The 17,828-nt window shown below is 39.4% G+C and overlaps 1 protein-coding gene across 1 annotated transcript; it reads left to right on the forward strand.

The window, feature by feature from the left end:
- Nucleotides 1-1,820: 1,820 nt before the first annotated feature.
- LOC131250737 (uncharacterized) lies at nt 1,821-16,405 on the forward strand. Its single transcript, XM_058251014.1, has 3 exons — nt 1,821-2,026; nt 3,856-3,893; nt 15,989-16,405. The coding sequence occupies exons 1-3, from the start codon at nt 1,954-1,956 to the stop codon at nt 16,100-16,102; spliced, it is 225 nt and encodes a 74-aa protein (XP_058106997.1). The 5' UTR covers nt 1,821-1,953; the 3' UTR covers nt 16,103-16,405.
- The last annotated feature ends 1,423 nt before the right edge of the window (nt 16,406-17,828 follow it).

Genomic DNA, 17,828 nt, shown 5'->3' on the forward strand with positions numbered 1-17,828 from the left:
TCCATTGTTGAAATAGTAATGACTCTCACTTTCTTGCTTTTTTTTTGAAATATTCACTCACTCACCTTGTTCTTCATATGATCTTATGACATAGGAATGGCCTTATGACCGGTTTGGATGGCATATAATCATCATAGTGGGCCTTGGAAAGACTTCAATAATGGTCATTCAATCTCTATTGTTTCCTTCAATATGGCCCACTTAAGCTTTAGATCTCCCTCAATTTTGGGCCTACCTCCTAACATGACTGGATAAAATGGATGGATTGGGTGGATTTCTAAGAAACATCATGGTAGACTCTAAGCATGCAAAGTTGGGTTCATCCAGCAATTACATCCATCAAAGTCATGTAACAACATTTTTAGTCAAGTCATGATGGTGCATCCATTTTGATGCATGTGTTGTATATCCATGTATCCATTCATTTTGCCAGCTCATTTTAGGGCATAAGCCAAAAAATGAAGGAAATCCGAATCTCAAGTGAACCACACCACCTGCAATTAAAAACTTACCTGGGGCTATGAAAGTTGTCGATCAAGCTAATAATTGTGTTTTTCCTTCATCCAGTCTATGTAACGCTATCAACAAGTTGGATGACAAATAAACATTATGGTGGGCTGAGGAAGTTTTTAATTATGGTGTTCAATGACTACTATTTCCTGTGGTGTTTTCTACATGAGATTTGGAACTTGCCTATTTTTGGACCAACGCTTTAAAATGAGCTGGCAGAATGGATGGATGGAATAGATATATAACATGCACAAACATTAAGGTAGGTCTATTATCACAACATTATAGGATTGGATGTTTTCTAACCAAATGCGCTTTTAAAGTAATTTATAATCTAAATGTGCGCTTAGAATCTGGGCGATCAATATTTACTTTATTAATCATCCATTAATTGGATGGGCAGCATTGATTATTGAGTTTGATTTTAGAGATTTGGGTGTCTACAATTTGGATGGTCTGGATGGGAGGAGAATTAGTGACCCAGGTCTTTAGGGAGCGTTCGTTCTTCAATTCCCTAGTGTTAATACATGCAAATGAGTAAGAATTACCATTTACCCATGTTTGGTGTGGTGATAATTACCTCCATGATGAAACCATTTTTAACAGCATCGTCGTAAATTTATAGGCCCTATCATGGAGCTTCTGACATATCCATGCCATCCATCCATTGTAAACATTTTAGGGCACTAGCTCAAAAATCAGACATCCAAAGTTTGAGTGGCCCACATATAGGAAATTCCGGTCATAAAAGGTTTTTAATGATAGGCATTCGACCCACTCTTTCATCCGGTATGCTCCACTTGAGCTTTGGATTTGACTCAATTTTAGAATTATGTCCTAAAATCAATCCGCAAAATGGATGGACAGCATAGATAAACAACATATATGATAGTAGCCGCACATGAAATTCACATATTCTTCTGTTTTAATGTCCAAAAAGCAAGCAGTGAGTGTGAACATAGAAAACAGTTTAGCCGCAAGTAGCTTTTCTTAATTTCTACTTATTGTGAAGATAAGTATGTTTGCTAAATAACATCTCTCTTTCATTTCTTTTGATGATTCTCTAAGTAAGTTATGAAAAAGTAAAAAAGGTAAAAAATAAAAAATAAACTATAGTGATTAGGTACTTTTGAGTAAAAAAAGTTACTTACAACTAACACAAACCAAACATACTAATATGAAATAAGTCAATTATCTACGGTTGTAAGTAAGAAAAACGTAACTTATTCGGTGGTATCGAAACGAGCCGTGAATGATGCAGTAGTAACCCTAAATAAAAAAAGCTCGCGTATAGATGTGGATAAACACGCGGGCCAAGTGCCGCATAATTCCTGTACCTATAAAATCTCTGGGAGCATAAAAAGAACGGAGAAAATCCATCGGAGCGGGGAAGAAGAAGAAGACAAACATAGAGATAGAGAGAGAGAGAGAGGAAGAAGAAAGATGGCGAGAGATAGCTGCCTTGCTCGCGTCACTACAGGCGTTGCAGTGGGCGGTGCCGTTGGTGGTGCTGTTGGTAAAACCCTAATCCCCTCTCTTTCCTTTCAACCCTAACCCCTTCTTTCATTTCCTTCCCCCATTTAATCACTACCGGCGAATCCAATCTCAATATTTTATTAGTTCAATTCAGATCAAAGGGGAATGATCACGTACCTTTCGTTATGATCGAGCCTCTTTGCTGCCCACCTTTATCTCTGCGTTGAATCCAAACAAACAGTGCATTGGATTGATTAGACAATCTCGATATCTTATTCCTTTATCTCTGCGTCGAATCCAAACAAACAGTGCTTTGGATTGATTACACTATCTCAATACCTTATTCCTTTATCTCTGCGTCGAATCCTAACAAACAGTGCATTGGATTGATTAGACAGTCTCAATATCTTATTTATAGACATTGCTTTGCTGAATTTGGACCATTATTGTCAAAAAGTAACTTATTTTGTGGTATCCAAACAGGACCTAAGAAACCTTTTTTTTTTTTTAAAACATGCGCACACTCACACTCACACTCACACCCACACCCACTCGCACCAACACACACCACAATGGGTTCTCGAACCCATGACCTCTGTGTTGAAACTCTTTGATTTTTCTTATCATTGAGTGTTTGTTGCTTTTTTACTTTTCGGCCTTTTTAAAAAAGGTTATTTCTATGTAAATGAGATTATCCTGACTATATCGTTAGGAAACCCCTGTAATTTGAAAAACCTTCAAAAATATTAATGTGTTAGAAAAGTTGAGAAGTATCAAAAAAATAAGATCCCTTTGTGAAGGGAGAAGGAGAGTGAAGTGCCCATCTTAAACCCTACTAACTCTTAAAGATCGAAATGGGTTTCCTCTAATCCATTTTTATTATCACTAAAATAATAATACTAGTCTCGCCCTATATATTTTGGGTTGGTTTTACCAATCTTACTTTGCCAATCATTCTTATCCAAGGCCCTTAGTGAATGAACAAGCTTCCACATCCCTCATCACCATCTCCATCAAGCCCTTACATGTATTTCCTTGTTCTCCTTTCAAGCCCCTCAAGGCTACAACACAAACCAAAGTTTACCCAAACTTTAAAATAATAATAATAATAATAATAATAAATCCCTCCGTACTGCAATTGTCTCTAATATGGCTGCAAGATCAATTGACAAAAGGGCCAACGTTCCCAGGCATTGTGGCAGGGAAAAGAAGGCTCTGGAGTTTGGAAGAACGTGCACATGAGTGGGGAGTATTCAAAAGAGAATTTGAATGATCCTAAAATAAGAACTGGATTCAGTGTAATGATGTGTGATAAGTTTGGGTTTTGGACAAATTCCAAAGGTTTATAGGGGAGGAAAAAGAAGGATTCTTTCATCAAGGATTGTTATGAAATTGGCTTGTGAACGTGTTTGGATTATCATTTCGAAGAAATTTAAAGGACGAAGAGTTGGGGAATGGTGAGAATGTTATGTGATGTCCATTCATTCCTTGCAAAGGGAGGATAGGAAGCTTTCGGAAATGGAATTTGGGCGGTTATTTTTGTTCTAGATCCTTCTTTTTTCTCTTGATTGAGGATGTTGGTCCTCCTTTTGCCTTGGGGTGGAGTGCTCTAGTTCCCCTTTAGGTGCATAGTCCTAACTACTTGATGCTCCCGCTTCTACTCGAAATTGCACTTTGGACTTGTGCTCCTGCCCCCTTGCTATTTTTACTTGCAAACATTTTGAGACAGGTGCTCCTTGCTCTTGCACACGATTTTTTGAGTGTGTTTTTTTGTTTCATAGTTCCTACAATTATATGTTCCCACAATGGTTGAAGCTTTTGCATGGATTCAATTGGATGAGGGGAATTGATACGTATGATTTCATGCAGGTGCTGTCTATGGGACTTATGAGGCTATCAGGTACAAGGTGCAGTTGCTAAACCTTGTGTTCTTTGTACTAAATTTTATCGGAAAATCATTTGGATTATTTTGGGTGATACCCAACTCCAATCAGCACTGTTTCTATTTTTCTTGCTATGTTTTATAACTAATTTGATTTTGCAATTGAGGGTCATAGTAAGCTAATTAACTTTATTTTGAGTTGGTGATCATACTTTGAGCAATGCACGCTGATAACTCACAATATGCTAGTTGAAATTTGTCACTAACAAAAACTGATACCAAATATCTAACTGTAACACACTACGATCCTACCCATTGCTTTCAATATTTATATACTTTTCCATGATAGTGCCAGCCCTATCCCAAGTAAAGGTTAAGGGTTTATGTTAAGTCACTGAACTTTTGCCAAGCAGTCATGATTCATGAAGTTGACCACAAATAGCTAGGACAAGACTATGGCAATCATGATACTTTTTTCTTAATGATAATAAATGATAATAGTAAGATCAATTTGGATTTATTTGGGTGATACGCAACTCCAATAAGCACTGTTTCTATTTTTCTTGCTATGTTTTATAAATAATTTGATTTTGCAATTGAGGGTCATAGCGAGCTAATTAACTTTATTTTGAGATGGTGATCAGACTTTGAGCGATGCACACTGATAACTCACAGTATCCTAGTTGACATTTGTCACAAACAAAAACTGGTACCAAATATCTAACTATAATACGCTAGGATCCTAGCCATTGCTTTCAATATTTATATACTTCTCCTTGATAGCACCAGCACCAGCCCGAGTAAAGGTGATGGGTTTATGTTAGGTCACCGAACTTTTGCCAAGCAGTCATGATTCATGAAGTTGGACACAAATAGCTAGGACAAGACTATGGCAATCATGATACTTTTTCTTAATGATAATAAATGATAATAGTAAGATCAATTTAAGTGGTTCCTTATGTGTGCCATGTTGGATCATGCCTTGTGCATATATGATCACATAAACATACAAGTAAAGTGATTTCAATATGCTTGACCTAAATATAAAGAATTTTTCATGATTGTTCTACCCTGGACTTGCTGCTCAAAACCAACTATTGCTGATAACCAATGACCAATGACAAGCATTAGAGAACTATGAATGGACAAGTTGCCGCCATTGAGAGATAAGCCTCGGGATTGACATCTAATGACTTGTGGTATACATCCAATGCAACTAGAATCGAATAATGGGTGATTGATGATCGAAACATAGATTAAACAGGATGTTGAGGAAGAGTAAGGAGGCTAGCAATAGTTAATGAGGCAAAGCAGAAGGGGAAGGGGCCCTGCCCTAGAAAACTTCTTGAATTTGATTTCATATTGAATGGGTGACTCACAACTGGCAATAGACAATTGACAAGGCTGTCAAGACTGACACTATTTGACAAATAATACACCTACAACACAGTTAAATTCAATCATGAGTGATTGACAATCAAAGTACAAAGCTTAAATTAGGATGTCAAGGCAAGGAGACAGTGGAAGGGCCTAACCTAGAAGGCTTGGAGAAGTGACTTCATTGTTCATCTGAAACCTCTTTGATATTGAGATGAAAAAAACCAACAAAGTAATCTTCCACCATCATGTGTCTTGTCCCATAGGGTTGAGAGCGAACTTTCCAATGCAGCAAGCCAAAGCAGAAAGTTCCATCATCTCTTCAACCCTCAAATCCCTAAGAAAGTGATGGGATCAGACCAGCCCACTTCCCATCAAGCTAAAGAATTGACAGATCATAGCTCCATTGGTATAAGGAGCGTGGTGTACTGTAAAGGCCATTATGTCAAGGTAATGGTGGCAACTGTTACATATTACGGGGTCGTAACGATCGTAACATCCGTTATGGGAAAAATGACCAATAACCATCGTTAACGGCCCATTACGCCCCCTGTAAAGGCCGTAATAGCCCCACAATAGTTTGTTACAGGGTAAATGCAAGTTTTTCATATATTTTTTTTAAAACATTACAAGGCAGAAGTAGGTTTTTTGGGATTTTTTCTTTCAATGAAAAAAGGGACCGTAACAGCCGTTACAAGGGTTGTAACAGTCATTACGACCTGTATCATAAAGGTAACAGTGGTAGCCGTTATGGCTACTGTTGCCATTACGAAATACCTTGATGAGGAGCTTCTCAATAAGATTGATTGGCCAAGTAGGCATTTGAACAGAGACATGAAATATATAAGGAGATTGTAGAGATATTTTGCTTTTCCAAGCTAAAAGCTTATGTTCCACCCATTCCACTATTGAATCCCATAGGGTGGTGTTCAAGGTATTTCGTAACAATAACGGTGGCCATAATAGCCACCACCGTTAGCTTTATGATACAACCCTTGTAATGGTCGTTACGACTTCTTTTTTCTTTTATTGAAAAAAAAAAATCTGAAAAACCTGTACCAGCCTTGTGATGGACCGTTACGGCCATTTCGACCTCGTAACGTATGACGGTTGCCACCGTTACCTTTATACAACGGCCTTTACGGTCCTGTAACGACCGTTATTGCACACCATGGGGATGTTCAGATGAGCACTAAGTTCATGAAATTTTTCATTTTTTTAATTGCCAAGTCATGAATTAGGTAGTTATTGTGTTTGGTAAGCCGCAATTGCAATTTGCGGAATGTACTAATTCCCCAATTAACAGAAGGGGCATAAATCATGAAGTTGTCAATTAAAAAGTAAAACTTCAATTTTATGAATTCATGAAAATAGGAAGTCATGTGTTGACAATGGTAAAGCTATGCAATCACCCTAATATTGGAAAAATGTCAAAAAAAAAATTCTAGACATTGATGAGTGGCAATGCTCATACAACTAAAGTGATTTTTGACCAGGATGAACAATAAAAAATTCACATCATAAAAGGTCCAAATCAATTCCCTTTCCAATATAGTTAAATGGATAGTCAAGTTTTGAAACCATTGCTCGAATGGTTTACATCTGGTTAAAATAACTTTGAGAGGGATATGCAATTAAATGTAGGCATCGCATGATGATCAGTGATAAGAAATTTTTATGCTATAATATATATGGTTCACCAATTCCGTAATTATCGAATAGTTTGGATCATCATATCAAAGTGGTTCTCTAGGGGGGCTCAAATAAGTTTCACTTGCTAAGTTGGGAGGGGGTTTGTAAATGGTATGATTGGGAGCGATGAATGGGGCATTGTTGGGTAAGTGGCTTTGGCATTTTGGGATGGAAGAAGTTGCTTTTTGGAGGAACATTGTATCTAGCAAGTATGGGTGTAGCGAAGTTTAGATGGTGCATTAAGGATTCTTCATTGTATAGGGCCTCGACAAATTGGAAAGGCTTTATTTATGTAAAATCCTATTTTAGTAAAGGGTTGGATATATGCCTAGTTATGGGGAGAATATCTGATTTTGTGAAGACATGTGGGTTGGGTAGGAATCCTTGCAATTGTTATTTTCAACAATTGCTTGTCTATCTGTGGATAGAAATGTCTTGATCATGGTGTGTCGTAAAGGCCGTTGCATAAGGGTAACAGTGGTAACCATTACATGTTACGAGGTCGTAAAGGCTGTAACGGCTATTACGGAAAAAATGACCTATAAAGGCTATTACAGACCCGGAATGGCCCATGATGCCCCCCATAAAGGTTGTAACTAGAGGTGTACATGAGTCGAGTTAGTTCATTAGCTCGCTCGAATCGAAACTGTGTTCGAGCCGAGTCAAGCCAGTTTTATTGAGCTTGAAACTTTTCGAGTCGAGTCCGAGCTGGACCTAGCTTGACTCAACTTGGTTCGGCTCGGATTGATTTTTAAGTAAGTATATATAAAAAAACTTGGACGCCCAAAATAGGTTTTTTTTAAAAAAAAAAACCTAACCCCCAGCGCCCTCTCGTCTTGGCCGTTCGCCCAACCCTAAAAACCCTAACCCTCGAACTTGACTCTCTTCAACGCCCGACCAGCGACCAGTACAACTCTCCTCTCCTCTCTTTCTCACCGTTCTCCAACACCCTACAATAATGTTGCTCACCAAGTGTTTGATGAAATGACTCAACGAAGTGTGGCTGGTGGTAAGGAAGGTATGTATATGAAACAAATACCATTTTTTTCTTGATATTTATATTGCTTAGAAGATGTTTGATGAAATACATGTAAAACCACTACTGTTGTTTTACATACAGTGAGATTTCAAAGTTGCAGTCTATGTGTTTGTGAAAATGTTGCACATGCGAACTTAGCTCGGTCTTGGCTCGAACTGGTCCAAGCTGCTGACCGAACCAAGCCGAGCCCAGCCTCGAGGACCGAGCTGAGTTGAGTTCGAGCTGGGGTCAGAAAGTGGCTGAGCCGAGTCGAGACGTGTCCAGCTCGACTTGATTCGACTTGTGTACACCTCTAGTTGTAACACCTCATAACGGTCTATTATGGGGCAGATATGTTTTTTTATTTTTTATTTAACAAAGACCGTAACGGCTTTTACGGCCCCCATAATGGCCATTACACTATGTATCGTAAAGGTAATAGTGGTGGCCGTTATGGCCACCGTTACTATTACGGAATACCTTGGTCTCGATAGCGTGTTGTTTTTTGGGAGTTGGTGATTCCAAGATGTGCCCAACAATGAATAGGGCATTGTTGGGTAAGTGGCTTTAGCATTTTGGGATGTAGGAATGTGCTTTTTGGAGGAACATGGTATCTAGCAAGTATGGGTGTAGTGAAGGTGGGATGGTGCATTAAGGATTCTTCATCATATAGGGCCTCGAAAATTTGGAAAGGCTTTATTTCTGTAAAATCCTATTTTAGTAAAGGGGCAGGGTATCTACCTAGTGATGGGGAGAATATTAGATTTTGTAAAGATGTGTAGGTTAGGGAGGAATCCTTGCAATCACTATTTTTTTAGAATTGCTCGTCTTTTTGTGGATAGAAATGACCCACCGTTCCATACTCCCATAGTCAATATGTCGTCGAGGAATTAGTCTCGATGGTTAATCTCATTAACGATTGTTGCCCGGTCATTGGGGAAAAAGATTCGATGGTTTGGTGTAGTGGTAAATATGGATGCTTCTCTGTGCGTTCTTTCTTTATCCTGTTGTAAAGCCACAGAACGGATGTGGAGATCAAAACTACCAAGTATTTTTGGTCTTATGGTGCTCCGCTGAAAGTTGCAACTTTCGCTTGGCTTATTGGAAGGGAAAGGGTGTTTACTGTAGATAATCTTCCAGAAATGGGGATGGTGCTCCCAAATGTTTGTTAGATGTGCATGGCTAATCTGGAGTCCTTGGGCCTCTCCACGCTCTATTGGCGTTGGGACGGGATGGAGCGTGGAAAAGATATGAAAGTTATTTTGCAATTGTGCTTATTGATGGGTCTTTGGGAAGAAAGAAATTGGAGATGATTTAGGAATTGGAGTCACTCCTTGGGGTGGGTGACGATGTGAGCAAGGGGCTTAGTTATTGATTAGGTCTTGTGCTCTCCCCCTCGACCCCCTGTTGTATATGTGACACATGATTTAAATCTAATAATTTGTCCTGGAAAAAGGGAAATATTTAATTAATAGTTCATAAATTATGAGGTTTTGCACTTTTTTTTTCCTTCTAAGGAAGATACTAATCGCAGCAAGAATGGAATTTCCATACTAACTGCAAAACCCTCTGGTACCATTTGAGAATTTTGCGCCTTTTGGCGCTTTCTATTTATAAAATTTTGCCCTTATCTTAAAAAAAAGGACCACCCACATCCATTGATCAAATGATTAGAGGTGTACACAAGTCGAGCTGGGCACGGCTCGACTCGGCTCGGCCACTTGCTGACCCCAGCTCGAACACGACTCGGCTTGGTTAGCAACTTGGGCCAGTTCGAGCCGAGTTCGAGCCAAGTTCGCCTATGCAGCATTTTCACAAACACATGGACTGCACCTTCAAAATCTCACTGTATGTAAAACAACATCAGTGGATTTACAGGTCTTTCATCAAACACCTTCTAAGCAACATAAAAATCAAGAAAAAAAGGTTATTTGTTTCATATACATACCTTCCTTACCACTAGCCACACTTCGTTGAGTCATTTCATCAAACACTTGGTGAGCAACATTATTGTTGGGCGCTGAAGAACGGCAAGAAATAGAGGAGAGGAGAGTGGTACAGGTCACCGTTTGGGCGCTAAAGAGAGTCGAGTTCGAGCTGGGGTTAGGGTTTTTAGGGTTGGGCGAACGGCCAAGACGAGAGGGCGCGGGGGGTTAGGGTTTTTTATAAAAAAAAAAACCTATTTTGGACGTCTAATTTTTTTATATATATTTACTCAAAAATTGATCCGAGTCAAGTCAAGTCGAGCTACGTCCAGCTCGGACTCGATTCAAAAAGTTTCGAGCTCAATACAAGTGGCTCAAACACGGTTTCGATTTGAGGCGAGTCGAGCTTTTCCGAGTCGATCCGAGCGAGCTAACTCAACTCGTGTACACCTCTACAGATGATTAATATCACTATATCAAAGTGATTTTTGGAGGGATAGGCAAAAAGTGGGACCCACATCATGGATGGTTTGATCAAATGACCGGACCTTTTCTATTATATGAATATGGACCCATGCATTTCCTAGCCATTGATTTGATGATTAGAACCATCTTATCAAAGTGACTTTTAAGAGGAATGAGCAATCAATCGTTGGTCCCACAAGATGGCTAGTCGAGGTCAATGATTGGAACTTCTCAATTATAACCAATATGGACAGTCCATTTTCCTAGTTGTTAATTGGAGAATTAGGATAATCCAAACAAAGTGCCTGTTAAGAGGAATGAAAAATCAAAGGTGGGGCCCTCATGATGGGCCGTCCAAGTCAGTGATCAAAACTTCTGGGTTATAATCAGCATGGATCATCTATTTTCTTAACCATTGATCAGATGGACCATTTGATCAATTTGATTTTTTGGGAGGGAATGATATTAAAAGTTGAGTTACATGTGATGGGTGGTCCAAATCTCTAGTCAGACATTTTCCTGTACAGATAGTTAAGATCATTACATCAAAGTGATTTTTGGTAGGTCTCAATAATGAAAGGTGGATCTCACATGAAGGACATCTCAGATAACTAATAGGACCTCTTCTAGATGATAAGTATCATCCATCTCCTATACATTAATTGGATGATTAGGATCATAAATCAGAGTGGTTTTTTGGAGGGATGGCCAATTAGGTGGGACCCACATCATGGGAAATCCAAATCAATCATGAGATATTTTCTAGGAATTAATGAGAGCAGTCCATTTTTATAGCCATTGCTCGGTTGGCTTGGATCATTAGATCGAGTGACTCTTGAGGGGTGCGGGCAAGCAAAAGTGGGTCCACATGGACTGTCAATATCAATTATCTAACCCTATTATATCAATGTGGATCATCCATTTTCTGAGCCATTGAATCAGATGTTTGGATTATCCAATCAGAATCGCCTTTGAAAGAGATGTGCAATTGAAGGTGGGACACATGATGGACAACTCAGATCCATGACTGGACCATGAATTTTGATGACCATTGCTTAGGTGGTTTGGATCATCCAATCTCGTGTTTCAAAAGAACTTGACCTCTCTCCTAAAATATGAATATAATAAGGCCAAGTTTGGAAATTATGGATTCCATGCCAAATGGAGGGAAAGGTAAAGGGTTTTCCTTTCATGTGACGATTGTGTTGTTTGGATAACCAAGAAACGAGTGGGTTCCGCCACATAATCATTACACTTCTCCATAAATAGGGATTCTTGGCATAGAAATCTAGGCGAGCATTGTGAGAGGAACATGAGATTTACACTTGTTCCTAGACGAACTCAGAACTGGAATTCATGTTTCAATAGTTTTCATGGAAATCATTGTTGGAGGTACCCACACAAAACAGGAAAATCATGAGTTTAATAAGGGAACCCCCCCCCCCCCCCCACACACACACACACAAAAAAAAAAACAAAAAAACAAAAAAAACAAAAAAAAGGGAAATCATGAATTTAACAAGGAACCCAAACAACAAATCTGCTGAGTCAGTAACATCCATTTTCATGAAGATGCCAATTTAATAAACTTCCAAATACATTAATTGACAGATTTTATTTATCCAAGAATCCTAAGGGCCTGTTTGGATTAATGGAGAACATAGGAAAGGAAATAGTGTTTCTTGGGAAACCTAATTTCCAGGAAACTGTGGGAAAGGAAACATTGTTTCCCTTGTTTGCTTTTCAATAAAATTTCCCTAGAAATCTAGGATCTATTTTCAAATTTATTGTTTGGCAAAACAAGAAATTTTCTGGGGGGGAAAAAATTTTCTAGGTAGTTGCTAGCATGTCACAGATTAACATATGTAGCACACATGGTATTCTTGAAAATGTAAGTGGCGCATGTGGCATTCGTGGCATATGTGGGTGGTTGAAGTTGAATTGTGGCACGTGGTACATGTGAGTTGTTTGTAGTTGTGATGTAGCATGTGGCACAACTCACAAGACGCACATTGGCAGATCCGGCACATGGGCACTGGAAGCCAGATGACAACACTTGTGCGTAGGGCTGTACACGAACCAAGTTAGCTCAGTTTGCTCGCTCGACTGGACTCAAAAAAGCTCGATTCAACTTGGTTCGAAACTGAGTTCAAGCCGAGTCGAGCTAATTTTTTTAGCTCGAAAAAATTTCGAACCAAGTTCGAGCTTGCCCGAGCTCGACTCAACTCGGATCGAACCCAACTCGAATTGAACTCAGATCGAACCAGTTCGGTGACTCAGTTACTTTGATATTGATGTTGCTGACCGAGCATTTGATGAAATGACTCAACAAAGTGTCGGCTAGTGGCAAGGAAGGTATGTTTCATCAAACAAGTACCCTTTTTTCTTGATTTTGATGTTGCCTACAAGGTGTTTGATGAAATACCTGTAAAACCGATGTTGGTGTTTTACATACAGTGAGAATTTGAAGTTGCAGCTCATGTGTTTGTGAAAATGCTACACAAGCAAACTCAGCTCGATCTTGGCTTGAACTCGGCTCAAACTAGCCGGAGCTGCTGACCGAACTAAGCCGAGTTGGCCAGTCAGGCTCGAGGACCGAGCCGAGCCGAGTTCGAGTTGAGGTCAGCTAGTGGCCGAGCCGAGTCGAGTTGTGCCAAGCTCAACTCGGATCGACTCGTGTACACCTCTACTTGTGCACATTGGCACTATTGGCACATGTGGCATATTTAAAGTGATTGAAGATAGATGATGGCACATGTGGGGTGCAAGAGAAGAATGGTGGTACATGTGGCACAATAGCACATGTGGGGCACAAGAGAAGATGGATGGTGTCACATGTGGTGTATTAACACATGTGGGATGCAAGGGAGGATGGATGGTGACATTTGTGGCATAGTGGCACGTGCAAGGCACAACCGAAAATGGACAATGGCTCATTTGGCATATTGACACATGTGCCTCATGTGAGGCGGATTGAAGATGGATGGGGTATAAGAGAAGAATGGCAGTACATGTGGCACAATAGCACATGTGGGGCACAAGAGAAGATGGATGGTGTCACTTGTGGTACATTAACACATGTGGGATGCAAGGGAGGATGGATTAACACATGTGGGATGCAAGGGAGGATGGATGGTGACATATGTGGCATAGTGGCACATGCAAGGGACAACCGAAAATGGACAATGGCTCATTTGGCATATTGACACATGTGCCTCATTTGAGGCGGACTGAAGATGGATGGTTGCACTTTTGAGCTTAACCTTGAGAAATCCATTTTCCTTCCATTGTAGGAAAATGCCTTTCTTAGGGGTGGAGGTGGGAAAATAAATTTGTTTATTTTCCAACAAATGGAGAAAGGGGGAAACTGTGTTTCCCACAAAGAAAGGCTTGACAAACAATGGGAATTGAGTTTCATTGGAAACAATATTTCTACCCCAAAGTATTTTGCTGTCTTCCCCAAACACAACAGCAGACTTTGATACGATGGAGGTAACTTCCCAGTGCTACAACCATAAATATCAGCTAAAGCCTTAAATCTTCAAACCCAAACACAACCCCCCCCCCCCCCCGGCGCGCGCTAAGCCAGACCCCCAATCATCTTACTCTTTAAGAGGTTAACACTCTTTACTAGAAACTACTTATAAACAGGATAGCAGTAGCACCCTTATTGAGTTGGTAATCTTAGCATTGCAAAACAAAAAAGAGTGGCTTCTACATGCTAAAGATAAGCCAATGCAACTCTTGACCAACCTTGAAACCACTGAAAATACCTCTTTCAACAGCCTTACTAACCGTTGTGCTCAAGGCGTCCACCACAAAGAGATGCGGGGTTAGGTGATCCCCGGACGAAACACATTAAAAAAATAAAAATAAAAAATGGAGTATGGTGATGACACCACAAATTCAGACATCCACTGCCTCTATCTAATTCCAAAACCCACTCTTCATAGTAGACATTGCAAGAAATCCCAGTCAACAAACAAAGTCATGTGACTTCTCCAACTCCTAGCAAATGATTCCAGGAGAGCCCTCCCTATACTTTGAGTCAATGCATTCTTCAGCAATTAAAGCCCCCCCCCCCCCCCCCCAACAAGATTTGCCTCCCATGAAAGAACTCCCACTGAGAATGAGACATAACTACCCCCAAAACAAATCTCAATCTGTCAGCAAGAACTTCAGCTAATATATTGTACCGGGTGGCATGGAGACTAATCAGGCAGAAGCCCTGTCAACCCTTCTGCCCCAGGCGATTCAGGTCAGCCAAAACCACTTAGTAGGGTACCATTTGAGATGTAAAAAATGCAAGTGGCAAGCAATGCTGTCAAAATTGTTATCGTATCGCAAATCGTAGTAGGGGTTGAATTGTATCGAATCACAAATCATATATAATTTTCTTTAAATTTTGAAAAATATAAATAAATCAGAAAATTATTCAAAACTCGTTAATCTTCCTTTTGCCATCAACGTGCCCATCAATGTACACCAGGTAATACCATGTCATGATAGTGTTGAAGGATTCTTTTTTTTCTTTTTTCTTTTTTTTTTTTTGGGTCTTTCAAGAAATTTCCCTTAAAAAAACATACGAGGGTCCTTTAATCATTTATATTCTTGTTACCTTTCTTGAATGTAGAATCACAATGGAAAAGCAGCCTTTGATACTGGAGACCGACAGAAAAAGATATTTGGATTTGGAAATATCATTCATAATACATTTAAGTCAGCATGATCGAAAATTTGGCATCACTTTCTTCTTAAGCTTCAAACTCAATGGTTTATGCCGAAATCCTTGGATGACGCTCTGTGGTCTTGGAATGGGGGTGGAGGGGACTGAATCGATAAATCTAGGTGAAGATTGACTTTTATGGCAGTGCTTTTGACTATTTGGATTTCAAGGAATGAGTGTTGTTTTCGAAACAAGAGGGATGAGGCAGTTACTACCATCTCAAAGAATAAATGTTTTATTTCTAGTTGGGTTGCCTCCACCACAGTTGTCTAGGCAGCTTTAGTCGTCGTTTTCTGTGGGTTTTTTGGTATTCTTTTCTCGCTTTTTGTGAGCTTCTAATAAAATTTATGTGATCTTTCAAAAAGAAAAGGAAAAAAATGATAACCATCCATTGAAACATTACAGCAAAGTCATACATCAATTTGGTGTTTCGACCAATTAAGAAGTAAGAAATCACAAAAAAAGAAGTACATGATTTAACGTTGAAGAGAATATATATCATTTAATCTCTTACAAAGAACAAATAAAATAATTTACCTTTTCTAAGTGATTATTAAAGCCCCCACCCATTTAAAAACATAAAATGAAAGCCAAGTAAAGCTTAAAATAGAAGACAAGAAGTATAATTTGAATCGTAAATCGTAGGATTCAAATCATGGAATTGTAGGATTCGTATAAAAAGGGATTCAAGGTTGGGATTTAAATCGTTTTGCTTAAGATCGACTACAATTGTATATCCTAAATTGTAAATTGTAGGATTTTGACAGCACTGGTGGCAAATACTAAACCCTTGTTTAGTTCCAACATTTAACTTGGTTTTGGAGCTTTGGGTGGTTGATTGATGCTTTGCAAGTGACCATAGCTTTGAATTTATTGAATGCTGGTTGCTTTAAACCTCGACAACAAAAATGATGCAGGTTCCAGGACTGTTGAAGATTAGGTACATCGGACAAACCACACTCGGCAGTGCTGCAATTTTCGGTCTTTTTCTTGGAGCCGGCAGCTTAATACATTGTGGAAAATCTTATTGAGTCTTGTTGCTTCCAATCACTCACTTCACGGGTGGAAGAAAGATCCATGTGTGGAAAGGATGGCTACTTTCAAAATACAAGATATTCTCATTGCTGGCCTTTGGCCATTATGAACAGGCCTTGTTTAAGGGATTACAACGGAGAGATTTCTTCTGTTTGCCTTTTATGTAATGCATCCGTCTCCTATGTGAATGGGGAGAACCAACTGTTCTAGGTTTCTCTTTGATGAGTTTTGGGTGTTCATGCATGTTTTTGGGGTTATTTTAAAATTTTGCCATTTGTTCTCGTAATGGTATTGTTTCATGTGGCTGATGTTCTTTTATTCTTGGCTGTGATGTTGTTTGATGCTCCCCTTTTGGGGAATTTGCTTAAAGCATTCAAATGCTGGCTTGAATTTCTGCATGGTTTTGTTCTTTTGTTTTTTTAGGGCAAATATTTTGTGCAGTGTATGTACACTGAAAGTCGGTGCACCCATCTTCCACCATCCAAAAAATGGTGTAAGAATCTGAACTTGTCTTTGGAAATAGGATTTATGAATTTTTCAGATTTCGAAATGTTCTCCTGTCCAGCCATTATTTAATGGTGGGAGACTATTGTGTTGTTGTACTATTATCTATCATATTTGCAATTCCCATGTGAAGTGGGGCCCCATGGTTCAGTAAATCCCTCCCACAGTACCAAGGACCATGGCCTGAAAATCTCTTTGATTGGGCAATCGTTACATTATCTATTCGTGGAATACACGGATAGATGGCCAAGTGAAATACAACAGCAGTCTACTTTCATCTAAAAAAGACCTTGATATTGGTCGTTGGGATGTTCGGTCTTTGCGGTTGATGGTCTGAATTAGCAAAACCATACTGATCAACTGCCAAATGGGGGTGCAGGTGGGTCAGATCCATCGAGCCGATGGGTCATTTGATCCAAGCCAACATTTAAGTGGGTCTGGGTCTAAAAGCTTTACTTGAGGCAGTAAATTAGTTGGGCCTGAAATAAAAAATTAAGCAAGTTGACCCTGTTTTTAAATGAATCTGATTTGGGTCGGGCCTGAAATCCCTCAAAAATTAAGCAGAGTTAGGACCCTGTTTTTAAATGAATCTGATTTGGGTCATGCTCTCAACCCAAACTGAGGAAAGCAGTGATTAATGAGCATATAAAAGCCTAAAAGTTTGATTAATAAATAAAATACTATTTTAAGGTAAATGGTAATTAGGAACTCTCTGGGAGGAGATCCAATGGTGAATACCAAGCCCATTTACAGGAGTTTTTGTTCTTGATTTTTCTCGCTCATTTCTCTTAAATTCTTAATAGAGTTTTATTTAGATGGCATTGGAGCATCAATAGCATTAGTTGAGTGTGTGGCTGTGGGTAAAGAGTGGAAATGGCCTGCATGGCCCAGCGAGCCCAACTCTTTAAACTTTGGACCTACTAGCATGGCTTGGGCCTTACATCGTCCAGTCAGTTTGGGCTACGGCCCAAGTTTTTTTAGACCAACCTGGCCCACTTCGTCCAATATCATACAAGTAGCATTCTAACTTGGATTGGGCAACACGTCGACCTTGAATGCAATCATTTCATGTGTTTATATTATACACGTGTGGCTTGCTTCATTAGTGGATAGGATTAACTACTTTTTCTTTTCTTCTTGGGTCTTAAGTAAGTTTAGGTCATTTAAATGGACTCATATTAAACAAGTGGGTCCAGTTCCTATCAAAGCCAGGTTTAC

The sequence above is a fragment of the Magnolia sinica genome, chromosome 7 (assembly GCF_029962835.1).
Source record: "Magnolia sinica isolate HGM2019 chromosome 7, MsV1, whole genome shotgun sequence".
NCBI classification, from domain to species: domain Eukaryota; kingdom Viridiplantae; phylum Streptophyta; class Magnoliopsida; order Magnoliales; family Magnoliaceae; genus Magnolia; species Magnolia sinica.